Source organism: Spea bombifrons, chromosome 1 (genome assembly GCF_027358695.1).
Source record: "Spea bombifrons isolate aSpeBom1 chromosome 1, aSpeBom1.2.pri, whole genome shotgun sequence".
Classification (NCBI taxonomy): domain Eukaryota; kingdom Metazoa; phylum Chordata; class Amphibia; order Anura; family Pelobatidae; genus Spea; species Spea bombifrons.
The window spans coordinates 100,687,772-100,698,004 of record NC_071087.1 but is presented as its reverse complement, the minus strand read 5'-3'; the positions used below and the strand labels follow the sequence as shown (position 1 = coordinate 100,698,004).

Here is a 10,233-nt window from a genome sequence, read left to right as displayed (position 1 = left end):
AGCACAACACGAGTTGTTGTTTTTTTAACACAGTATCACTGCGGTTTGTCTTACTGCTCAGTAATTCAGCAGCTTTCACTTGCACAACAAAGCAGATCGGTTCAGACGTTATACAAATACTTCGGGAAAACAAGAAGAATTAGACTAGAAAATCACTAAAGTATGGAACAAAGGTTTGTTTTTTTTTTCTTTATTTTTTGGGATCAGATCGTGAGCTCCCCAGTTTTGTGCCTGTACAATTTAGGGCGGGCAGCATTTTCAAATCCAGGGCAGCCTGTTCATGTGCAACAGTGAACTGCATGTTCCAGCAGAGGGGATTTCTGAGAACTGAGAGCTGTGTCCTCAGATGAACTTCCCTGCTGCTTGCTGCAGTACAATTTCTTAAAGCGGCGAGCCTTGTCTCCTCTTGTAAACAAGGCCATATCTGATTGAAGAATAAGGGATATTTTGTTCTAATTATTTCAAATATATTCATTGAAATGTATTTACACGGTGGAAAGGAAAAAGCAGAAATATGTATTTTTAGGGTAATTATTAAGTGTTCTACAGAAAATATGTTCATGAATTTTACCGGTTTGTCTAAAGACTGCAAAGCTGAAACCTTGCAAGGGGTTAAACAGCTAACATGAAATGCCTGTCTACTCCAGTCTCCGAAGCCGATTTCATCCCGTTTTTAATCATATGCAGAGGAAATAAGCTAAATTTAGTCATTCCTTCAGGCAATTTCTCCTGTTTTTTTTTCTTGGTTGGTCAGCATAAGCACCCAGATAAAAGTGTTAAAGGATTACAATGCAAAACGAATGGGGCCCCTGCAATCAAACCCACCGAAGAGAAATCAGAGAGACAAGGAAGGAATACACAACACCCCAAAATGTGTTTCATGAAACACAAATGAGTTATTTATTAAGGATTCTAGCTTTAAACAGATATAGAGGAACCATTGTGTATAGTGTTCCTGGTGCAAGGTTAGCAAATGGTCTTATTACCATAGCAATGGGCAACATATCGGCTGAAAGCTTACATGAGTTGCTACGGTAATAAGAGCACATTGTAAAGTCATAGGTTTTTCATTTATATCCATATGGGCAAATTAAAAACATCCATGTTTTTATGACAATGTAAAAAAAATCTCAATTATGTGCAGGCCCAATCTGGAAAAGTTTTTGAGCACAAAAGTTAATCAACTTAAAACTGGGAGATAATGCAAAATATTTTTATGCAGATCCATAGTGATTTCAAAGATGTTGCTTGGAAGAATGTAATAAAACTGTTATTAAACTTGCCCATCTTTACCTCATTACTGCACAATAATTGGCATGCTATGGCACAGTATGAAGTATGAAGTAGATGTGATACCCCAAGAAACTATAACCCATATCATGGCAAATCAAAGAAACCAGTGGGTCATATTAGGTTGTCACTGAACTGACCAAAAGTACTTTATGCTAAGCCTTGTGCTGTCCAAAAGAAATATGGCATTAAACATAGGCAGACCAGTGTGTTTATACATCTTGTAGGTGGACCACTAATGAAGTTTTCTTGTCTGTTGAATTCAGTAAACATGTATCAACCCTTCCTGTAATGAATGAACAATGAATGCAAATCTGCTGTTACAGCTGCAAAACAACACATTTTCAAATTTGGAAATAGAAATCTTTCCTGTTATTGTACTGAGCAACCTGTTCAATGGCATTAAATAAAGAACACACATTTGGAGTGTATATGTATTTTGTCATCGTGTAACACTAACCTTGAATACTGTTTATGTGAGCTCTAAGCAGTCAAGTAGAACCTCTTGGGTGTCTAGGCCTATGTCAACCCTTTGCTGATTGGCTGCAATTTAGCCTTTTTTATTCCCATATATGGTATGTACAGACCCCAGAATAATTTTCCATTAAATAAATACCAGAAATGATTATATGCTCTGCTTTATGCAGACAGTTCATTTATGTGTTTACTAAACAGGGACATACTGCCCAAGGGAGGGACATTACCTATTTGTGACCCTAATCTCTCTGTCCCCCCTTTCACTGATGTGGCATAGATTACTCTTACTCTATATTACTGTAATGTATCTATTTGTTCCTTAGTGCATTATTACTCCTTCCTACCCAAGTAGACATGGGCTCCAATAAGTGACATGGTCACAGGCAGACTAGGCCTAGGCCAGCAGGTCAGAGGGGGCAGAACGGGTGAGTATTTAGCAATGTGGGCCTGTGGCCTAGGGTAGTGCCTCCAGGGGCTGGAGGCACTACCCTAGACCCTAAACTGGGGTTTGCAGCTCTGCAGTGTTTATATATATATATATATATATATATATATATATATATTTATATTTATATTTATATATGTATAAATATTGACTACTGCTGATCAGCCTTTCTTCAGGCGATAAAACATTTCATAAGTATAGTCTTTATAGTATCCTTTGTATGTATATGTTTTATCTATATAGCTCTTTTCAAATGTTTCTTGTACTTTGTGCGATAAACAGTGCAGGTGACTTAAGGTCATTCAACAGAAAACAACATTTTCCTGCGAAGACGTGATAGATTTTAATGAAGAATGCATTGACCTGAGATAGTCTGAGCTCGATACAAAGGAACGCCCTGTAGTTGGAACAGATGGTAAAGAATCGCCCTTTTAAGAGCCAGCTGTGTGCCCGTCTGTATGTGTGTGTATGTGTGTCTGGCGGAGGAGCACGCTGGAAACGGAGAACGCGCCTGATTGGTCGGAACTCAGTGAGTATCCCCGCCCCGAGAGAGAAGAGTCCCCCTGATTGGAAGAGGAATGGAGGTAAACAGAATAGAATGTCCCCTTCTCTTGGAACCTATGGGAGCCGCATCCCATTGTGACGCGTGGGGTTCTGTTAAATTGTTACTGAGCAGGAGAATGCCCGAACCCTGAGAGTGGAAGGAGACAGGGGGTGGGGGAGCGAGTCAGGCAAAAAAAAAAAAAAAAAAAGTGTCTCATATACAGCTTTTGTCTGAGATTTCATCACAGACTCTATGACTGAGGATGAATGCACTGGGAATACTGAGGGAGACAAAGCACCTGGTGCCCACTTGATCCGCCTTCCTGTGGTGGAGAGCTAGAATGCAGGCGAGTTAGGAGCAGACCTGACTGCGTGTCTTCTTTATCTTGTAGAAGTTTGCCAAAGCAGGCAAGTGTGCTGCTGCAGACACAGGAGGGGCTTTGTATAGTACAAGCGGTGTGGGGAGGTCCCAGACTATCGCTGTCTGCGATGAAGATGAGGGGCTGGGTGCTCTCAGGCACACACTGATAAGCTGCAGGAGGCACACTCGTTGCTACCTAGTTTTCTTTTGTTTTTGGATCACTTGTCTCTTTCCATCGCTAGCCTGCGTTGGCAATGACAGCTGTCGCCTACATGGACTTCGTTGCTGCTCAGTGTCTGGTGTCTATTTCTAACCGTACTACGGCGCAGCACCCCGAGGGGCAGGAGGTGAGGGCATCGCAGCCCCTATCCCCGTCTCTAGACAGTACGTCAATATCTCCAGACTCTGCGCTGCACTTGAGGAAGATACCCGAGCAAGATCACCTGAGGGCCATGCCTGACCAAGGGGTGACCAAGGAGCTTCACGAGGGACCCGGGGAAGCGTGGAAGGATTACTGCACCTTGCTGACTATAGCGAAAAGCCTGTTGGAGTTAAACAAGTACCGTCCCCTGCCTTCCCCCGTCTACAGTCACAGCGACGAGGAGCTAAGCTCGGACAGTGACGTGACCACCGAGTCCGGGCTCAGCTTCAGCCCGTCTTATAGCCCGGGGAGCTCTACTCCCAGCCATACGGACTACAGCCCTGAACCCGGCTCCACGCAGCCACACCCACTCAGCCAGGACACGCCCAGCTCCCCACCAACCCCCGTCCCTGCCAGGTCCGCTAATGAAAAGAGGCACAGGTGCCCTTATGCTGGATGTGGCAAAGTATATGGCAAGTCCTCCCACCTCAAAGCCCATTACAGAGTACATACAGGTCAGTAAACCCCACACGACCAGTAACTGCTCTGGCAGGTTAATGTAAGCTATACGTTTTGTGTCTGGAGTGAAGATAAAGCCAGATTTTCAAATGTTGGGATCACTATTTCTTACTAAGTTGCTGATTGCTTTAGAATTGGGGCAATTCCCCACGTAGAAAGGATCATGTGTTTATAATATGTGTATATAATATTTCTTTCAAGATCGCAGCACAGGTGACGGTATGCCTTTCCCAATGTAGCCTTAAGACAGAAGTCTTTACTCAATTGTAGTTCCATAATGCAGGCATTTCAAATTCACATATATCAAGTAAATCGGTGGGATCTCTTCCCCAAAGCCGGTTCTTGCAGTCCGGTTCATCAAATTTATGTTATGAAATAATTTATTTGTTTTATCTCCATCATAAGGACATTCATACATCTGTATTATATTTGTTTGCCCATTTGTCCGTTCTAATACAGAATGTCGTGTTGCCTTTAAATGTAGCCCTAGAGCTGTCAACTGTTGAAATAAAACCGTCTCGATGTTTGTCATCCCACCATTGTGTAGTAAAGTAGAATTTTGGGGTGCATCGCCATTCTTGGTATGTTCCTGTGATCTAGGACACCATTCAGAACTTTCCGACAGTGAACAATGTGTAGACTTTTGAATAGTTCAGATAGGGTTCCTTCCATCGTTTTTGCCCCGTGTGGTTCCATGATCCAAAAGAGTTGAATGACGGAGGAGTTGGGGCTTGCTTAGTAATACATGCTGCTTTTAGCAACGTGGTGGTTGATCCAGTGTGTTGTTGACATTGGGAGGGGGTGGTTCCCGTGGTTTCGGGATCCACCCCCCAGGTTACGCCTATATTTGTAACGTGGCCAACCGGTGGTTGGTTACCACTTGCACATGTTTTGGAGCATGACGTCACACTACAGCAACGTGCACCTAGGTCATGTGCTTTGGAGTAAGCTCAGAGACTTCGGTTGGTCTTGGAGCTGCACGCGTCCGATGGTCAGTTACGAACTGTTCCAATTAATGTAACAGTGTTCACAAAACAGAGTATCCCTTCATTAGCAAGATTTTGCTACGTACAATGTAAATCGATGTTTTGATGTCAACTGCAGTCATCGTCACTTTGTTGTGAAGGTCCGGTGATTAAGTCTCATACATCATTACATAATCTAAAGCTCCGAAACTTCTTTAAAAATGTAGACCTTTGTGTTTGGGAGTAGGGGACAATTTCTGGGCCAGTAAGTATTTTAGAAATCGGATTCTAAGATGCCTTTGTTGCATCTGCATTGTTCCGTCTAAGAGTATTTTTCCATGTTTGAGAAAGAGCCAGCAATTTCCATGTCACCTGTTTTTATAGCCTTTCCTCCCAACCTCCTTCCCAGCTCCCCTACCAGCCAGTTGTCCTCAGATTACCTCTTCGAGTAAGATCTACTGTGCATATTGAGTTTCTGCTGTTCCACTGTTCGCCACAGACAGCATATATCTCTGAGGCAGCAGGTCTGAAGGCGCAGACACAGAACGCGGTGGCAATAGCTGATAGGATTTCACACGGAATATTTTTTGTACATTTTGGATTTTTAGTCCAAAACGTGAGCCAAACCTTTTTTTAACACCAGACAGCTTCTCCCAAAGGCTTGTTGGTACTCAGATAGTTAAAACGTTGTTCCGTTTGAGAACAGTAATCAAGCAGACCTTTGCTGCGTCACATTGTTCTCTGTTATTGTTTGTTAAGGTAATTACTGATAAAACTGCCAGTTTCGGGACAGACTATGATTCATAGCCCACGCGTAGGCTTGCCTCTTATGTTGTCTTTGGGCTTAAGGGTGTGGTGATTCATCAGATGACGCAAAAACATTCATTTTCAAAGTGTAAAGATTACCGTTTCTTACCTGCATTTTAATCAACAGTGACACTTAAATCTGGGCTAAACGTGTCAGCTCTGCAGAATTACCTAATTCTTCATCCAGTGATGGAAACATAAACTGCATATTTCTTCATTTATAATTTGCGTCCAGTATGACGAAAGGATTTATTTCCAGTTAAAAGTTATCTACGTAAGCAGCAGTTTTTTTAATGGTTCCAGACAGTAAAGAGTAAATGCTGGGTGTGCCCATGGAAAATTACAGCCATTCTCATTGGCACTAGCCTTCCCCGAAGAGGTTATGAAACATCTGTGGGTGCAGACAAAGAGAATATTTTCTATGTAATCTCCATGCATACTGCAGTGAATAAAGTATGCATTTCTATCATTTTAAAAATGTCAACTTTTGTGAAAAAGCACACATGGTACAATTAATAAGCACAAATCTCAACGTATCAACCTTTGTGATTGTCTTAAACAATGAGAGTCCTGGAATCTGGTTTAAGACAAAGCATCTATAGATTATGTTCATTGTTTTCAGCAGCCATGCCTACTCAATGCTTATGACTTGGGATTGCCTATGCACTTATTGTTGTGTTTTCTGTAAAGCTTGGTTCTCAGGAGACCTCCAAGGAGGCTTCTACTGGGAGCGGGAGGGGTAAGCCAATAAACCAGGGCCTTAGTCTACCTGTCTGTCCCTTTCAATTGAATGTTCACATGCACGCAAGATACTAGACGTAGCTGGTTTCGGTGTTGCCTTTGTTAGATGATATGTTTACCGTTGAATGGTCACAATTTGAAGAAACGTTGTTATATCAGATGAATACATCTATCCCATAGGGTGTAACTGACACCATAGCTTCTGTGTGATAACGTCCATATTGTCAGGATGTTCACTATGTTAAAGGTGAAAATCCAAAAACTCAAGCTTGGTAATTGGCATCGTGTTTTTTTTTTTTTTAAGAACACGTTTAGACAGAACTCAAAATTGCTTACGTTGTTATTTTTTGTCCTACAAGCTGTGGGAATGTTCCTTAGCTCACTTCCTGTTGTGTCTTACAGCATTCTCATTTTCAGGAAGTTGCTTTCAACATCAGGTTCAAAGGAAAATCACCCCCCTCGCTCTAATGAGCAAAAATAGGTGCAAGACAACCAATAATACATAGGAACTCAAAAAGAGTTTTGTTACTATTAATATGTAGCTATTCACTGCCCCCAAAGAGAAACAATCTATAGTTGGAGGCTTACATATTAAAATGTTTTGATCTTTATCCATATAAACATTTTAGGTCTAATAGTTAAAACCCAAAAGTACCCCTACTGATGTACTGTATGCCGTTGGAAGGTTGTTGGAACAACAGTTTGCGTTCTATAAGACTGTGGAGGCGGTGTGATTCACAGTTCTTCTACTTTGATGGTGCTGTTTTCATCTGTGGCCAGTAATAGTGTTCCTCTGGATCAGAGGAAGCCTTAAATTGCCTGTTTTGTAGCGAACTTTGACTCACATAATGTGTAATTGTTATATACCATTGTTGTGTATCCTGTGCTGAGCAGTCTTGCTCTTTCATCTTATTAATTTTAAAAAATATGGCCTCACAGGCAAAAAAAAAAAACTAAATTGGAGACGTACCCCAAGTATTTTGTAGGCTGTTCTTTACATTTTAAATGCATTTAAGGCAAAAAATATTCAGCATCCCTGGAAGTACAGAATAGAGACTGGCGGGACCGGAGGAAGCCTATTTTTGACATCTCATGCAACACGCACTTTACCTCAGATATTCCCAAGCTAATTCTGTGTGACATGATGCACCTGCCCAGGGCTTCACTGAAACTGGTGGGCAGCTGAATCCAAAAACGTGCCAAGCAATCCCACTCACTCCTAAATCAGGGCTAGTGTAGGCCAGTAAACTTTCTAAATGTAGAACATTGTGGGTTTTCACAGGCACTGCCCACCACAAGATAATACTCACGCAGAACAGTTGTCATTACAGTGAACATTTTCTAGTAAATTACTCACTTTCAACGTGTTTTATCTTTGTACTCTCAGAATTGAGATTTTATCTACAACTCAATCAGTGATTGCTGTGTAGAGTATAAATATAGTAAGTATTACAGAATATGAGATTAGTCTTTACGTATTGGCAATGAATGCTTAAATTCCCCGATACCTCACAGTGCTACCTGACAAGAGAAAGGTGCCGAAAACATGAAATCTAGGGATCAGTGATGCAAATTCTTAATGTTTCTTTTCAGCAAACATATTTTAGACAACTGTAATTGATCTAGTAATCCAATCATATAAACAGATGCTTCTTATTGGAACAAATATACCTGAGGAGTTTCCCAAAGTAACGGCTTAAGCTTTACTTTTAGGGACACTTGAACACCCTGTGCTGTCCCACCTTCACAGGATGCTTGTTAAAGTAATTTATAAGCATACATTGACCATACACAATGTAAACTCCCATAGTGGCTGACTATGTCTGTTTAGATCTGGAACTCTTGCGAGCCAGAGCTGGTGGGGGCTGGTGGTGAGTATAGCGAGCATGCACACTGGCTACCAGTAGGTGTCTGGGCAAATGCACCTCACGCTAGACTATACGATGGTTGGAATGTAATTTAATAAATCCTTTGTGTCAAAAACAAGGTGATCTGGATCTTAAGGCTACATTGGGAAGGTTTCAATGGACAGGACATAGATAGTGATGTTTCGAAGCTTTCATATCCTTCTAGTTGGTTCTGTTTTCTTTTCTCTTTTTTAGGTAATTCTTTTTTACCCCCATAGGTGAACGTCCTTTCCCGTGCACGTGGCCTGACTGCCTTAAAAAGTTCTCTAGGTCCGATGAGCTGACACGCCACTATCGGACACACACTGGTGAGAAGCAGTTCCGGTGCCCACTCTGCGAGAAGAGGTTCATGAGGAGTGACCACTTAACCAAGCATGCGCGTCGCCACACAGATTTCCATCCCAGCATGATCAAAAGGTCCAAGAGATCCAATTCCACTTTCATCTGAATACATAGTCTGAGTAACAAAGCTTATAACAGAAAATCTCAACTGCTGTACATATCACATTCTTGCATCTATCCAGAGGAAATTTAGCAGTCTAACATTCATGCTTCTGCAGCAGTGTATTTATGAGAATCTGCTGTCCAATTTATTTTGGTGGCACACAACTCTAGATTTTTTTTCTTTGTAGTGGTGTGATATGTACCATCACAGTTTTGACTGTAAGATCTTCTGTGCTTGCTCTGGCATGAATATGTGTTATTGAAATAGATACCACAATGGATTTGCTTTACATTCGTGAAAGAAGTGCATACGAGAATTCTTGGAACATCAATATATATATAAGGGAATACTTTTTTTTATTTCTTTTTTTGGTTAAGATGAAACCATATGGTATGAGAGTTGCAATACACATTATAAAACAAGCATACTTGAACTGAGGACATCTTTTTATTGTGGGCTCTGTGTTTTGTGCTTAATGGAACCTTAATTCCCCACCTATATGGACTTTGCCTGTCTCCATCCAATGGTGACTGATATCAGAAGCTGCGGATGTCAGCTTCTGCACCATACATCATTTTGAGCTAGGAAAAATGAGGAGAAAAGGGCTTGATGAAATTAAAGGCTGAAGGTCACAAGAGACAAACATGGGGCTGCTGTGTCCACTTCAAGTGTGTAGCCAAAGTCAGTACAAGTGGACTGGTGGATCAAGAGTTTTTTTTCAAAGGGGAGATGCAATGCTCAATAGTCAAATATAGTCTTGAATATTAAAAATACACAACTTTTTTTCCCCAAAAAAAAATCTTTTTCAACTTTTTGGACAATTGGTCAAACTACCAGATTTGAAAAAGTACATGCAGTTGTGGGAGAGACTTTGATTGCAACAATATGACTCTACCTTGCAATCTTAGAATGATGTTTCAGGATCGCCTGATCGTTCTCCTACACCGCTAAGCACGTTTTATTGTATGACAATAGCAATGACAAAACCTTTTCTGCAAAACCAGAATGTTTGACTCCACTTATTAAAGAGGTATTGCAATATATTTAGGTGCTGGGTAAACTCAGCATTAGTACTCTGAGCAGTGAAAATCAACAAGGAAATGATTAAACAAGAATAACAATCCATTGTAACCTGCCAGGTTGGTCTGTCACTGCCTTCACTATAGTACCGCACTCAGTGCGACGCTGCTGACACTGTCAGCACACATTTATAGAGAGTGATTGACTGCCTCACCAATGCATCACTGAGATTATTGATACGATAATAGAATTCAACGTTTACATAACTTTATTTGGTTGCCAAAAGCACCAAATTACTTTTTTTATTATTACTTTTGCACCTTATGTTTCCTATGAAGATTTCACACAACGC

The 10,233-nt window shown here is 41.1% G+C and overlaps 1 protein-coding gene across 1 annotated transcript; it reads left to right on the top strand.

Moving 5' to 3' along the window:
- The first annotated feature begins 2,640 nt into the window (after positions 1 to 2,640).
- KLF9 (KLF transcription factor 9) lies at positions 2,641 to 9,208 on the top strand. The gene is made up of 2 exons (XM_053456681.1): positions 2,641 to 3,992; positions 8,635 to 9,208. Exons 1-2 carry the CDS (start codon positions 3,371 to 3,373, stop codon positions 8,862 to 8,864), a joined length of 852 nt encoding a protein of 283 aa, XP_053312656.1. The 5' UTR covers positions 2,641 to 3,370; the 3' UTR covers positions 8,865 to 9,208.
- The last annotated feature ends 1,025 nt before the right edge of the window (positions 9,209 to 10,233 follow it).

Bases quoted from the DNA above. Each gene is read 5' to 3' on its own strand.
- KLF9 (XM_053456681.1), top strand. From the start codon at position 3,371: ATGACAGCTGTCGCCTACATGGACTTCGTTGCTGCTCAGTGTCTGGTG. The intron at 3,993-8,634 runs GTCAGTAAACCC...TTACCCCCATAG, and splicing joins CCATTACAGAGTACATACAG to GTGAACGTCCTTTCCCGTGC.